Source organism: Pezoporus wallicus, unplaced genomic scaffold (genome assembly GCF_028554395.1).
Source record: "Pezoporus wallicus isolate ANWC-B61680 ecotype Strahan unplaced genomic scaffold, APGP_CSIRO_Pwel_v1 contig_6732, whole genome shotgun sequence".
NCBI classification, from domain to species: domain Eukaryota; kingdom Metazoa; phylum Chordata; class Aves; order Psittaciformes; family Psittacidae; genus Pezoporus; species Pezoporus wallicus.
Window position 1 is genome coordinate 1 of NW_026638638.1, and position 16,039 is coordinate 16,039.

Sequence of the window (16,039 nt, forward strand, 5' to 3'; positions counted from 1 at the left end):
GCGGTCGCCATCGCGCATGGCCGCGGTGCGCGGCGGCGGGGACGTTCCCCGGTGCGGCGGCCGCGGGGTGCTCGGTGCGTGCCGGCGCCGCTCGTCCTCTTCGGCCCGGCCCCCGGCCGTCGCCGTCCCTCCGCGCTGATTCTCTCTCCTCTCTCTCTTTTTTTTAAAGTGTGACTGAAACAAAACAAAGCCAAAGGGACGCTGGATCTATCATTGGTTGATTTTCCTTCTCCTTTTTTTTTTTTTTTTATGATCAAAAACAACCCCCCTACCCCAGCAAACAAACACACACAAAAGCAGAAAGAGAGGGTCTTGCTCAAGCAGCAGCATGGATGTCTTGGCTAGTTATAGTATATTCCAGGAACTCCAGCTTGTCCACGACACCGGCTACTTCTCAGCTTTGCCATCCTTGGAGGAAAACTGGCAGCAGGTGAATCATTTAAATTAACTCCTGTAAATCTCTTAAGCGCAGACAGTCGATGCATTGGGGCTGCGTTTATGACTTTATTTTTGTTCTTTGATTCAGGGTTGGGTGTTTTTTTGGTTGGTTTTTTTTTGGTGGTTCTTTTTGTTTTTTTTTTTCTGCGTGGGTAGACCTCTAATTCTCTGTATTTTTTTTGCCATGAGAAACTGAGCAGTCCATTCGTATCTGTCTGCCTTCAGTTCGTTCCGAGCACACCCGGCAGCACCTGAGATCCGGTGGCATTCTTTAGGCTTTTGTTTTTAGGGTGTTTTAATTTTATTTTTGAGCTTAGAGCTTTTTGTTGGTGGTGGTTTTGTTCTTTTAAACAAAGCTGTTCACTTCCAGCCAGTGCTGTCATCTGGCAGCTGGTGGAAAAGGAATAGATCATTCTTATTTTCAGGTAATTAGTATATGTCAATAAAAATCATAGCTTGAATCGGAGATGGAGGGTGGGCAGGTGTGTGAAAGCACTAGCGAAAGCTTTTAGCCTAAATTGTGTAACTAGGGAGGTGGCTTATTTTTCATTCTTTTTTATTCTTTCTTGGTTTAGAAGGTGCAGAGAAGCACACACTTCTTGCTGTATCTTAAAACAATGACGCCTTAGGCTGGTTCCAGTAAAGCAATGTGTTCTGAGTCACTGTAGGGTTCATATGCAGGCAGATTTGGGATAAAGATGGAAATCAAGTATTATACATGCATTAAAATGATGATTTGTGGTGTGAATAAATAAGACCAAGCAGAAGAGTAGGTTACAAGGAAAAGAGTTGTATAAAATGGACTGTGAGCCCAAATGCATAGATCTATGAATAGTTACCAGCTAGGATTCTCAGGGAAAAGGAAAGGCAGGATTCCTTATTATGGCAGGATGTTGTGAATCCTGTTTCTTAATGTGATTTTTCTGGTAGAGGTGATAAACCAGGTGAAATCCTGGAAACTACTGTCTCTTTACAAGAAAAAAAAAAAATATCCTGTGGTGAGTAGGAAGAGTGGAGTGTGGTTGGGATGACATGTGGTCCTAATGCAGCGCACGGACCCATGACACTGGAGGTATAAGAATAACGAGCCACTGGGTTTCGTCTTAACCAGCATTCACTTTAGTCTTGGCTAGTGTGAGAGTACTGTGTGTTGGGCTCCAGTAGGTGATAGCTTGGGATGTTCATTTAATTTTTCCTCAAAAGTGTGTGTGTGGAGAAATGTGGACAGTAGGGCTGCAGGGGTACACTCGGATGTAGCATTGTCATCCAGCTGGAGTAGGGCTGGATCTCTAAAGGTTTACCCTATTAAAATTGTTTTGGCTTCAGCTTTGTGTGTGTATATGCAAACACACCAGAGGGTTCTTGACAGCTACAGTGCGAACACTTTCAGGATTTAATTTGCAAAAGGACTGATCCAACTTTGCTTTATCCCCCAAGGGGGAGGGGATGCTTTTTGTTATTAATATTCAGCTTGCACATCCATGATGGTCACATCTGCTTTCCTTTTATATTTGTAACATGATAATTAAAGAAAAAAGGTTAATATAATTTCATTTTAAAAAATAATTTCATAGCATTGTTGTTGTTGGATTGGTTGCATATTCAGTTGCATATTAGTAACAGTCCAGACAGTCCAAAGCGAGATAATCTGTTGACATAGCCAGCATGCTTTAGGCAGTACTGTGTATGATACTCTGTCTCCTGCTGCCTTCTTTTATGTGTGGAAGAGCAGCAGTTTGTTTTATACAATAAAATGTACCTACCCAAGCCCACTGTTACTATTGTGAAATTTAAACTCACACTTTCCTGCTTAAACCCCGCTGATTCTTCACATATGTTTGAAAAGAGAAGTTGAAAATAATTTATTACATTTTCCCTCATTTCCCCTCAAATCCTGCAACCAGTGCCTGATGTTTCATAATACATCCTGTATTTACAGTTTGTTTTTATTCCGCTGTTGCTGCCTGGACTCTCCTTGCAACAAGGGGTAGCAAACCCCATGTATTGGTGGTGGGAGCAGCTGAAGCTGGCTGTACAGAGCATGCTGTCATTCACACTTGGCAGACCCACTGACACAGCGACCCCAATTTCATTCTTCTGAATCACTTGCAAATGTAGCCATGTCTTGGGGATTTATTTATTTTAGGCAAACCGTAGCAACTTTGGGAGAAGGGATATGTGTGCATGTGTGTGTATTTCTAAAGGTATCCCTTTAAACTGTCAGGCTGCAATTAAGACCCTGGGGAAAAAAGCCGACAGGGCAGTGACTGATCCCTGCGGGAAGCATGAGAATTGGGAAGTGGCAGCTTTAATATTGAGTGAAAACACTTGAATGAGTCTTGCTTCTGCTCCCATGAAGCATGCCCAAGCTCCACAGAGGCTCCAGAGCAGTGCTTCTCCGAGCAGCAAGGCAGCACCCTGGAAGATTACTTCAGTCTCTTAAAAAGGGGGAAGGATTTGTGTGGGTCAGGAGCAGGCTTCCTTGTCACATTGTAAACTCCAGTTTCTTTGTGATTAGCAGCTCCTAGTGCTTGATGTGGAGAGGTTAGTCTGTGCCGGTTCCTGCTCGTAGAAATGGCATCTACTGTGACACCATAAAAGATGCACTTGCCCCACTGAAAATCAGAGTGTGCCTTGGGGTGAAAGTGATTATAGTCTTGTCTACCTTTTCTCCTAAGTCTGGACCACACTTTTGTAGCTGCTGGCTGAGCACTACACAGCTGAGGCAGTTGCTCATATTTCTGATTGTGAAACACCCGTCGCTCACGGAGGGCAGTGACAGCACAGGCAGGTTGCTAAATGCTTGCATGCAGTCAGCTGATCTCTGTCTTGTTTCCTTCCCACTGCAAGAGAAATGTGAGCAAGTTTGGTATCTCTACTTTTGACAATTATCATTGCAGTTGAATGAGAGCAACCCAGCAATATGAACAAAACAAACAGACTTTGTGTAGGAAGAGATTGTCATCTCTTGTGTAGGTTTCTTTTTTAGGAGGAAAAAACACAAACAACCCCCCCCTCACTGCACCCTGGACATAGTTTACATTGTGAAAGTGAAAATACTTGAAGTGAAAGCTGGAATTAAATCCATGATGTATTTCACCTTATTTTAAAACCCATGTTGGGATGGGAGGACTTGGTTTTCAGGCAGCAAAAGCTTAACTTCACTGTCAGCCTTAGGTGTACTCCTTCGAGTGAAACACTTTTGAGGTCAGGAGGATTTTATCTTGGAGTGGGAAGGTCAGGATGTAATGAGTAATTTGTAGCACAGCTTCATCAGGGACAGAGAACTTTGTTTAGTCTTTGCTTAGCTTTTCCAGCAGTGCTGAGCTGTCACAGCACCGAGGGAGATTAAAGGAAGAGGTGGGCTCCGTGCATTGGAAAATGAGGCGTTTGCTGTACGTCAGCAGGTTGGTATCTCAGGATCTGTCTGTTTCTGCCTGGTGCTTCATGCTGGCTCTGACTGAACAGTCCTTGTTGCTCTCTATCCCTTTGAGCTGACTGCATATTAGGACCAGGGTAAGGGGAGATTTCAGCACCTTCATGTCTGCTGTGGTGCAGCAGGAGGATCTCTCGCCACATATGCTGTTGCTCAGGGTTAGCTGTCTGATGTGGAATCCCCGATATTGGAACCAGACTGCTGGGAGAGACAGCATGAGGCTGAAGAGCGCCTTGTTACTCTGCAGAGGAAGGAAGTGGGTAGGAGGCTGTTTTTGAGGGAGGCGACTGTGAGGAGCGTAGCCTGTGCAGCTGCACATGGTTCCACTCTCAGTGTGCCAGGCTGTAAAGAACAGGGAGTAGGTCTGACAATTGGGAAGGGATGGACATGGGGCTTCATTCTGTTCTTCTTGCTTGGATTTCACAATGTTGTCTGGGGGGTAATTAAAAGATCAGTGTGCAGAAGGCATCTTTTGTAGCTGGCTATGTCGCTTCCTTTCAAACCATCCCTATTACTTCTTCATAGGCCTCTTGGAGGACTGTGGACTCACTGTCCTTGTGTGGAGAAAAGGTCTTATCGGGAGACATTTTGAGCCTCTCTTCATATTCTGTGGGGCAATAGGGCAGCCTCTAGCATGGCAATTCCCATAATGTGAGAGCACAGGAGCACAAAAGAGCAGGTAGATGCACAGGGTCACCATGAGTGTAGCTGATGCATGTGCATAAAATCAGCAGGGCTTAGGTGCCAAACCCTGGCTGCTTCTCAAGGGACCAGCCTTTCCCATGTGTGTCATCGGGCAGAACAGGTCACATTGGCTGGCAGAAGTGGAAATGGCATTATATTGTTTGCCTGATAACCATTGCCCAGTAACATTTCCTCTTGCCTTGGCTGACCCAGCTGCTCTCAGCTGCAGTAAACAATTACCCTTCCAAGGAAGATGCACATTTCCTGTAAAGCATAGGATCAAGGAAGCCTTTGTTTCACTCTTGACTCTGACATAGAGCCTTCTTTACATATGTTTAATCAATACTTCAAGCCTCAGTTTCCCTCTTTCTGAAGTGACCAAAAAATGATGGTTCAGCAAACACAATGCTAAGGCATGGTCTTTGCAGGGCTTTTGACCCATTCTGGCAAAGGGCTTTGAGATCCCTGTGCCTTGTGAGAGCAGAGTATCCTGAGGTGACTAATCTAGCAGAACTCTTACATCTTAATGCTGACTTCTTGTTGGCAGACAGGGTCATTTTCAGGCCTATAGGAAAAATTTCCACTGCTACTGGAAAGGAATAAATCACACTGGAGGACATTCCTGCCTTCCCATCATCCCCATTGTTCTAGTTTAATGGCATAGTTGGCCACTACATAAACTAAACCATCTCTTTTAATCTCGCTGTTTCATCTTGGTTCCAGTCACAGTGTAACACATTTCTTAAGTGCTTATAGTACATCACGCCTCTTGAGAATAACTTGCAGAAATGGTTGACTTCCAAGAACAGCCACATGTGTAGTGCAGTGTCCATTTATACCTGCAGGATCTCTGCTTGCTCCCTGTGCTGAAAGCATACTCCTGTCGCTGTAAAAATGAGATGGAGAAAGGATGGAAAAACAAACTTGAAACTGCTGTCTCTATTGTTTCATGATTCCTTAATTACAGAATCTGTTGTTACAAGTGATTATTTCTTGGCATTATGAAAAGTGTAGAGCCCCACAGTCCACATTACAGGTCTTAAAATAGCTGATTATGACTTGCATCAAGTAATTTTGCAATGGGGTACATATCTTCAAGCAATGCACAGTCATAATGTGGGTACTCAACCAGAAAATATTTTATATGTTTGGGATGCTTAAATCTCCCCTCCCCTACGTGTTTATATATGTCCTATTGAATACGCAATGCATAGGTTAGAGTGGCTATGTAAAAATCACGATACATAGCTAGTCTGTAATATGATAGTGCCATGTGGAAATGTAAGAAGGTCTTCAGTTCCAGGCAGTAATTTCAAACTCAGGCTCTCCAGGGTGGAAGCAAATGGTATCTTCTGGATATTGCTTCTTTTGAGGCCTTGTGCCGTGACTGTCCACTGAGAAACATCAGTATGTTGCTTCTGCATTCTGTGCTGGGAAATACAGGGAAGTGAGAAAGAAGCTGCTTCTGTTTGACTCTATAGCTGCATATAAATAACCTTGTTTGCAATTGTCTTTATAAAATAAAGGGATTTTGCTCACTGGCTGAGCAGCGTTGGTGTTCAGTACGTTAAGCAATGGGGTAATAGTACACCATCTCCTACCAAGTTTGTCACCTTCCACAGAGGGGAAGAAAAATTGTAGGCTTTTGGTCACCACACTCAAAAGTTATTCACAGGTATTGTAATTGGTGCCAGTTTTCCTCTTGGATGGTAAACTGGAATTCTGGAGAGTTAATAAAAGTGTTTTCAAGAACGGTGCTGAGTCCCTCTTACTTCCCTTTCTGTTCCCCTGGACTCTCAAGTGCCTCATGCCCATTCTTTTATGTATTTATCCACAATGCCCCCACCACTTCCAAACTCCCAGCCACACGGAGGAGTTGAGAATGCCATTCTGGTGGCATCTTCCAGGCTCAAGTTGCAGGAGTCACCCACACAAATTGCTGAATTTCTCCCTGCAGGTCTTCTTTGTACTATGGGTGCTTCTGCCTTGGTCCCAACAAATCTGGATTCATTTGAACTGCAGGGTTCAGCTGGTTCTGTGACAAACAAAACAAACCTGCTAGGGAAGGAGCCTCCCTTCCTCCCAAATCTTCCTGGGTAGAGAGCAGGTTTGGAGTACAGATGTTATGCAGGTATATTCCCCAGTTTGGTGCTGTTGTATGTGAGACCGTCCTAGTTTCTCCCGTGGGCTTCAGTCTTGATGGGTGCTGCACGTGTTTTGAGTGTCTGAGTTTGGTGCTCTGTTGGCTGTGTCTCCTTCCCAGCATTATTACTTTGAGTTAAAAAATCATGTGCCTGGTTCCCAAGGCACTGAGACTGTCTTTGAAGTCACAAATTATTTTTTAATTTGATGTTCTTTTTCCTTTCCTTGCTTCTGAGCCACTGAAGATTTGTCTTACTGTCTTTTATTCTCAAAAACCCCTGTGATTTCCATCACTTATTTGATTCCAGCAGCATAAGTAAAATGCCACTATTGTGGCATTTTGAGAGCTGGAGGTACAGATGGGTGTGTACATCAGGAAAAGCTCACGTAACGCTGCATTCACCAGGCTGTATTTGCCATTCCTGCTCTGGCAGCAGCTGGTGAGGAAGGTTGCCTTGCTGTTCAGGTTGTTAAGCTGTCTGTGAGAGCAGGGTTCATGTTTCATGTCCCTTCTTGGAAGAAATTGTTTCAGCCTTTATGCTCAAAGGTAGTTAGACATCTTGGATTTAATCAGGACACCCAACTTCTTCGGTTACAAGATGAGTTGGCAGCTCTTCCGTTCTCATAGGGCTGCTGCCAGGATTCATATTACGGGTGTGTGGCGCACCGGCAGCGCGGCTGGGATAGGAGGGGTTGCAGCCAGCCCCTTGGGAGCTGCGGCTCAACTCCTGCCGTGCCAGGCTGCAGGAGCTGAAAGCGCAGGACAGCTCCTGTGAGGGAGCCCTCAGCGGGTGCGGCTGTGCCTCGCTGAAAAATGGAAATGAGGATCTCAAATGTAAGCTTAAATCCCCCTTCGCAGGCGGCTGGGTTGTCTCTGAGTCAAACTGTCCAATAGCACTCATTTGATCCCTTCTCTAGGTTTTTAATAAGTCTTGGAGTTGGGTGTAGGAGGCATGTGTGTGTTTGGTTTTTTTTTTGTTTAAAATTTTTGCTATATCAGCTCTGATATATTAAGCTGCTCTGATGCTCTTAAATCCTTTAAACAGGCACCCATCCACTCCGTGTTCTTCCATGTGAAGGATCCTTTCCTATCCAGAGCATTTCCACTCAGTGCAACTAACTGTATATTAAGTGTGTTATTGTTTAGAGAACTATTAAGATGCATGTGGTATACTTTACAATATATGCTGAAGAGTATGAGTCATTCACACACAGACTGCCTATTAATGCTTGCTGAAGGTCCAGTGTGCATACTTACTTAAATGTCATAATGGTTTTGAACATGGTGCTTATAGACCATGTCTCACATGTCCTAATCTTCTTGATTATTTCCGAGCATTTTGGACCCAAGTGGAAAGCTGGGGTTTAAATCATGTATGGGGGTCAGCAGCTCCTACTCTGCAAGGGGCAGAGAAGTAGACAGTGACAGAGGCAAGCTTGGATGACAGTGTGATTGATGGGGAAGGATGCAAAGGAGAAGGACGCTGGCTTGTGAGAAGCTCTTCTGAGACATTCCAATTAGTGTCCTGATTTACAAATCCTGCCCTTAAATCTGCAGCCTCCCAAGGTCAGTTTTAAAGGGATGCTGACACAGGTTTGACATTTGACCATGATGGACCTTTGTAAACCAGCATGTTCTAACAGAAACTGCAATCAATGGAAGTATCTCCATCTATATAATTAAAAAAGCCCTACAAACAGGGTTTGTGTTTTTTGAACACCTGCTGCCTTTGCAGCTCTCATGCTGCAGCATTCTTCCCATGCAACTGAAGTAACTGGAAATCAAAGTGAAAACGTTTTGTTTGGACTGAGTGGTGAGGAAAAATGCATGTGGTATGACAAGTAAATTAGATTTAAAAAATGCTTTCACTACTAATAGGCTACTATGCCATTAGGCATTTGGTTTTAATCCTGACTCTCGAGTAGGCAAAGTTCACTTTCAAGCATAAGGAAAGTTCTTGGGCTTGTAAACATTTGCAATTTCTGCTGACTTGTCTTCACTCCAGCCCTGGAGGGGAATCAGCATTGTGCTGAACTGCTTTGAGCTGGTGGGGATGAAGTGGGGGACTGCCTTTAATCTCCTGCCTTTATTCTCCACCATGGCTGGGTGGAAAACAACGGTTCCAGCAAGCAAAGGCCATGGTGAAAAATATTCAGTGGGTGGAAGAGTGGAAGGGGTGAGAGGTGCTCTTGTCTGCGTGCTTTTTTACACCCAAAATGGACATTAGCCACATCACAGTGCTTAGGTGTGATGTTAGAGACCCAGATTTTAGTTGCTGCTTTGCTTGATTCAGGTCTGCCGTTCCAAATTACATCTTGGCTGTGTGAAATTTCACTGATGACATGGTGGCTCCAAAAGCAATATATTCCAATAAAACACTTTACATTAGACAAAAATGTTTTTTTTTTTTTTTGGAGAATGTTAGGTAGAAATGTTTCAGCCAGTTGTACTTTCTAGTTTTCCTGAGGGACTGTCACTGTTTTCCTTGTGAGAGGCTTGTTTTGGCTTTTTTGCTGTCCATTTTAGCCCTCCATGGCTAAAATGATGGACAGCGCTTGTACCCCTAAAACACAATTATTTTTTCCCCAGCAACTATCAATTTGGTTAGTAAAAGGTATCCAGACTCTGCACCCTGTGACTCTTTGGCTTCTTTTGAGAACTGCAGCTGCCACTTTGTGTGATGCTGTAAGCAATATGTGGATACTTCTGGTCTCTAATGTGAGTGCCTGCTCTTCCTCTGGGCAAGGGTCTGGCAGGGCATGTTGATGCCTGAGATGCATCAAGAGCGGTGCAATCCCATGTTTTCCTCGACTTCTCACAATTGCAGGTTACTCCTCTCTCCTCTGATCAGCGGCTGCTGGCAAGATGATCTGCTGGTTTCTGTGTGAGGAGTCAGTGCGCTCATGCGCTCACCCTCTCTTGGCACTTCTGGCTTATCACTGGCTCTGAGGTGCCCCACATCCCTGGGGGCAGGGTGGGGTGAGTGCCTTATGGGCTTTGTTCTTTTCCTGTGGTTGCATAGTGGTTTGAAGGGTGCCAGCCCTGCAGAGCCTACTGCCTCCTTCTAGCTGGTGAAAAATCCAAAATAATCCTGGTTTGGGGTTGTTTTTTTTCTTTTCTCTCTTTTGGCCTCTCCTGTCAGCCTGGAAAATTTATGCTGCTCTGAAGAAAACATTCCGCTCATCTGCAAGCTACTACAGCTGCCATGTGAGTAATAAAGTATGGAAAGGAGGAAGGGAGAGGGAAGAAGGAAGATGGGAGCTGGTGTTTCATATGGAAAGCATCAGGCCAGAAATGGCTTTGTTTCCGACACGTGGACAGTGGAGAGGCTGCATTTGCTGCTTAATGGAAAATCAGTGCCAGTGAAAAGAAATCTCCCTCATTAGTGACTAGATTAGATGGGGATGAACTTTGGTGTCTCTTGCTTTTATTTTTAAATTGCATTTTAAAATAATAAAGGACAAGCAAAAGACACTGGACTGACTGATTTGAGAAGACAGCAAGTTTGGGCAAAATAGCTCTTTTCTGTCTCCATCTGATGCTGCTGTGCCAGTTCACTCTGGTGGTGTTGCAGCCCTTCCCCAGCTGTTCATAAGCCATGCCAACACCTCAGAGTGGTTGTGAACATCTGAAGGTTGCTGCATCAATCAGGTTCTTAGCAAGGGACATGTTCCTTCTAGTTGTTTTTTGTTTCTGATCTTTCAGGATAGTGTAAAGTCATATTGTAGGCTTTCCTGCGCAATTGAGGAAACCAGGAGCTTGGTTTTGATGCTGAGAAAAGTGATTCTGATGTAATCAGAAGCCTCCGAGAGCTGGGGCTTTAAGAAATGTGAAAGAGCAGTAGGGGTTGTAGGCAAACAGAGTAAAGGGTGTTTCTGTCTGATCAGGCCAGAGGAAAGAAGCATTTAGAGTTTTGGAGGTCTCCAGTATCTTGGAAGAAGAGGCAGACTGCTGTTAAATGCTGATGTGACCCAGTGAAAGAGCTTATAAGGAGCTTCTCTTGCAGGCTTGAGAATTTCAGGGCAAGTGAATGTCACTTGGGGTAGTTTCCTGCTGTCTACCACAGAAAAACAGTTTAGACTTCTCTTATCGGAATATTTCTTAGCTCTTCTGTGTTTTTTAAATGAAAAGAAAGATTGTTGTGCGCAGCATTTGAAAATGGAAGGGCCTCCCTCATTTTATCTGTGACTTGTTTCCTAGAGGGAATGGGTCTTTGGTGTTTGGTTGTACAGTTAAGGTCAAGAGGTGCTTTGCTCTTTCTTCCATTGATTACAGGATGAAACCTTTGAGACGTAGGCTGCAGTCTCTGTCTCCAGTGATTCCCTGGGTGATGATGTTTGCTTCAATGCAGTTTGCTTCAATTCAAGTGCCTCAGGAGCTGGGGTGACTTAGGGGTTAAGGAAGGTAATGTGGGGGCTTTGCTCGGCTTAGCTGTGTGCCTCCAGGACAACCTGGTCTCATAGCACCACGCTGTACCTCTGAGTTTGCCGCCAAGCTCATCATCTCTCTTCAGGCAGCACCTGATTCCTGCTCACTCAAGGCAATTTTGTTTTTTCTGAGGGTGACTCCTTTATTAATCATTTTTGGATGCTGGCAAAGGAGATTTGGTCTACCCAAAACTCTTTACTGAGAGTGCCTAGCTTGTCTTTGGCTTTCTGAGCTTTGTTTAAAACAGGAATAAGCCCCAGTTGTTTGAGGAGGGACAGAAGTATGCCAGTGCAGAGTTACTTTCTGGTGTGTAGGACTTGGTACATGAGTGACTTCCCAGAACAGTTCCCCAGGGCTGAGAAGAATTAACAGTAGGTGAACAGAGCCCTACGAAGGCTGCATTGGGATTTATTTTCCTGACATGAGAAATACGTATTACATGTCTTTGAAGCAGACATTTGAGGGGAAGCAAGGGAAGCAAGGCATGGGTGATTTCTTACTCCCAAATACCCCCAGCACATGTGACTTGTAGAAAATGTTGAGTACTCATCTTCCCAGTCTTGAGTGCTTGTTGAGTTGGACACTGAGTGCATGCCTTAGGTGGAAGACTCCCCCTCACTGGGACCATCTCATACGGGTTATGTTCATGCAGTGAGAGCTATACCAGATGCAAGGCCTTGTAATTCAATCAGTGTTTTGTATGAGCAAGCTTTATCTCTGGTCACTGTGGTAGGATTGTCTCCCACTATGGGAATTTCTGTCTCCTTTCCATTGCTTTAAGTGATAAAGGTCAGTGAAACCTTTGACGTTCAGTTATTAATGTTTTTTGTCTTTGTAAATAGGAAGAATAGTACCCACACTGCGTTGGGGATTTTGGATCAGTCAGTGAGTCAGATTCTGGGCTGATGCAAACTGATGCAGATCTGCCAGAGTCACAGTAGCAGTATGTGGATTTACACTGGCCCAGTGTCCACACAGTCACTTGACACCTTGCGGGAGAATGGTCTATACAAATCCCAGATCTTGCCAGGACGTGGAATAAATATCAGGATGTGGGCAGAAAACAGCACACCCATTTTAATGGCTTGATTAAAACAGTATTGCTGCTCTATGGCTCTCATAAATGGATTTCCACTGGTGTTGGGGGGAGGGGATATTCTCAAGTGCCATAATGACAGAGTCCATTTTTTAAAATGTTGCACAATAGGCCACTAAGTTGTGCTCCAGCTATATTGGCTTATTTCTGTTTTATAGTGAGCGTGGCCTTAGGCATCATATAAATAACATTTCTCCCCCACCTTCAGCTAATAAATAATGGAAACTGTACCGGAAAGACATTTTCTTTCCATGAAAGAGTGGGAGGTCCTGAGCTGCCCTTATAAAACAAAGATGTAGCATGATTTGTTTTCGTTGGGTTTTCAAATGAAGAAAATCTGGGGGTAGGAGAGAATGTGAAGATGTTTCTAAGTGCTAAATGTGCTCTCCCCAGCACTGCAAGGTGGGATGATGTCTGGTGTGGCCATTGCTTCCTCCAGGATAGTAATACCCATCTGTGAAATGAAGACAGATAAGAGAGGTTTCTGAAAAGTCTTAGTGCATGGGAAGAAGGAAGAATCCCATTCTGATTTACCTTCAGGCGTTCATATCCAGCAGTAAAAAACAACCTGAAAGTGGGTGTAAATGAGTGTCTAAAGGAGCCCTTTGTGTAATTCAGTGGGCTGTGTTGTCCAGGGGTCAGACTAAATTATCAGAATGGCCCTTTTGATCTTAAAATCCCCTTCTGAAAGTAAGTCCTCTTTGAGACCTTTTTGCTCTAATGATGTCAAAAAGCTGTAGTGTAAATGTGAATCCTGAAAGGTCCCTGCATGTGCACATATGGGCAGCCAGACACATATCATTTTGAGAATCCGTCACACATGTACTGTATGTCAGGTTAGAAATGGATCTCAGAGGAGATACCAGCTTTGTGGAGGTGGCAGCTTCCTCAAAGCCAAGTCCGTGTCGTGTCGTGTCATGTCATATCATGTCATGTTGAGTGTGTGGGGCCACATTCTGACTGCAGGTTGGCTTCTGAGGTTAGAGAAGGTTCAGGGAAGACTTGTTTTCAGCAAGGTGGTCTTATTGGCTAGTTTTGAAGGCAGATGAGGTTCAGGAGCAGGGTACACGTGGTGAAAAGGCGTATTGGGTCACTGCCTTCACCCAGCAACAATAAACCATTTATATAAGCAGATCTGGTCCAGAAACAAATAAGCAGGAAATTAGCACTGTTAAATCATTAAATTCTTCTGCCCAGGTGCCTCACTGGTGCTTTCCAGTCTCAATTGAAATTCACCTAGTGTGAGGCATGGCTTTTCTTGGAAGCTTGTGCTAAAACCTAATTTAGGGGAGGAATATCTAACAGACTGTTCTCTCGAGGAATGTTCAATCATAGAATCAACTGGGTTGGAAAAGACCTTTAAGATCATAAAGTCTAACCCTTATCCCAGGACTTCCAGGTCCACCGCTTAACCATGTATCTAACAGGCTCTTCTCTCTCCTACCTAATTCCTCCTCCTCCTATATTTTCTCTCTTCTCCATGAGCAAGTCCTTTGCTTTGTTTGGGTTCACCCTGTTCATAGCTGCACGGTCTGACACTTTTCCCCATCTTTATCTATATGAACTCTTCCAAGTATTTTTATCTAAATGTGAAATGAGACCCCTGCTCATTGACTGAAGATTACAACGCTGATGGAGGAATAGATGTGATAAATAGTAATAAATGTGCATGTCTCTTTCAGTTTTTTCATACGTTCCATCTCTGTGTTCCTTCCAATTTTCCTGTATATCAGATGCTAAGAATGTGTCCTCAAAGCTATATTGGTTTTATCTGTTCTAGGTCTCTTTTTCAGCTTTACTGGATCTCTGCCTTGTATTGAGTGTGCATGTTATGTTGCTGTTTACTTCCCTAAATGCATTAATTTCTGTTTTTCCAAATTCAGTCTCAAGGATTGATTTCCTGCCCCTGCATGGTTTTCTTCACATACTGCTTCTCTCTGCTGGCATCACAAAAAAATTTAGCATTTCCTACTTAAGCCTTTTTCCCTGCTTTTCTTCACAATGAAAGCTTTTAATCAGTTTCCTTAGTGTTCTGATTTGTTTCTATTAAACATGTTTTTATGGTGAGGGCTGCTATCCATCAGAGTAAACAGAAATAAAAAGTTTGATGCCAAATTTTTGTTTGTTCGTTTAATGAAACAGATCAGACTTTAAATGGGATGAAGTCAAATCGGTGCTGATGACTTGACTTAATGGTAGCTGATTCTAAGTGCTGGCTATTGACAGCAAGTGGTGGAATATCTCTGCATTTTGAAGAGCCTAAAAACACAACTGTGGGGTTGAAAGGTAGCGGTATTAGTATTGGGAAGAGCAGGACTGCTGTGAGTTGATGCCCTTTGTTCAGGAAACAGTATTTATATGCTGGTTGGTTAGTTAGTTGGTTAGTTGAAAGCCACTGATTTTGTGGTTGATGGATGTGAGAAGAGTGTTTAACCAGGATCACTGTTAAAGGGTAAAGTCTCCTTGAATTTTGGGGCCCGCCCCGCGCACCTCTGCCCTTCTCTTCAGCAAAGGGAACTGCTCAAACATGGGTAGGAAGCAGGCCTGCCCAAAATGCTATGGGCTCAGAGGTGGGGTCCCACTACCATCCCTCAGGAGGTGTCCCCCCCCCTCTGCCACCAACCACTGGGGTGGATGGCTGTGGTGGCCTTGAGCAAGGTGGCTCCCTGACGCCTTGGTCCCACAGCCTTAAAGAAGGATTTGCCAAAGCTGCTAGTGAAAGGCGAAAGAGCCTGCCTGAGCTGGGGAAGTGTTAGCTGTTCTAGGCTGCAAGGCGCTCTTTGGTTTGATTGGTGGGCTCCCCACCTTCCTGCTGTGATTGTCTTCTATTCTGTTTTTAACTGTCTCTGTTCATTTGGGTCAATTTGGGCTGCTCACATGGCAAATAAATATGTTCCCGTGTTTGAGAAGATGGTGATTCCCTTTCATTCTTGTGCAGGAGGAAATCTGCTCGTGCCACACAGGGTCTGTTGGGGTTATAACAAAGCAGTGGGGCCTTGCTAAACAGCAGTGAGGTGCACAGCTGGCTGTGGGCAGCAGGATTCTGCTGGTTTTTGCATGGTTCTGCCTCCATGAGAACTTCTCAGAGGAACTGCTGTCTTTTTTCCCTTTATTCAGGAGCTCTTAAGCTGTGGGCATCCATGAGCAGTTTTGTGTGTGTGTAATGTGATTAATGTAAAGAAACGGGTCCATAACCACGTGCTGTTGCTAATGGTCCTGCAGACCAGCATGTAAAAAACCCAAATGTTTGAACAGAAATTAAGGAGTGAAAACAAAGAAAGGACCTGCTACAGTGAGGCACCACGTGGCACCATTGTTACGACTTGATGGTGTGACTGCAGTGGTCTACCTCCTGGGTGTATTCTTCTAGCTAATGACTTACTGGAAATAGAGGGGTATGCAGAAGATTCACTGTCCATCCAGATTTTAATCAGTACAAAAGTTCAAGTTCAGAAATAAAATATGAATGAGGAAATGGTGGGAAAGCAGTACTCTCTGTGCCTACCTCTATTTCAGTACCAGGGACTGTGGCAGCAAGTTTGTGAAGTGTGGAGCAGCAGAAATCCTCAGCTGTATCCCAGTAAGTCAGAGGATCTGACACCTACAGTCTTGGAAGAAAAATTTGCAAGTTGCTTTTTTGAAGCTCGATTTTCCAAAAGCAATGTCAGAGCTGTTTCAGCAGAGAAAAATACATATCCTTTCATCCAAGACCCAGAGGTTTAGAGTATTCAGATGACTGTTTGATTTGATGGTGGGGCTTTGAACAGGTAAGATGCTTCACAGCCATTGCCCTTAGAGAGCAGGGAAGCTTCAG

The 16,039-nt window shown here is 44.2% G+C and overlaps 1 protein-coding gene across 5 annotated transcripts in view; it reads left to right on the forward strand.

Annotated features, from left to right (window-relative positions):
• The first annotated feature begins 23 nt into the window (after window positions 1-23).
• KLF7 (KLF transcription factor 7) overlaps window positions 24-16,039 on the forward strand; it is a 64,631-nt gene continuing 48,615 nt past the window's right edge. For 4 of the 5 annotated variants that reach the window (XR_008972445.1, XR_008972447.1, XR_008972446.1 and 1 more), the window contains exon 1: window positions 29-430. Coding sequence is in view for 2 of the 5 variants with exons in the window: in XM_057411648.1 (XP_057267631.1) it covers window positions 329-430 (102 nt within the window). In the remaining 3 variants the exon portion in view is untranslated. Of the gene's footprint in view, window positions 431-16,039 lie in introns of all 5 variants that reach the window. The other variant, XM_057411650.1, reaches the window with a different exon arrangement.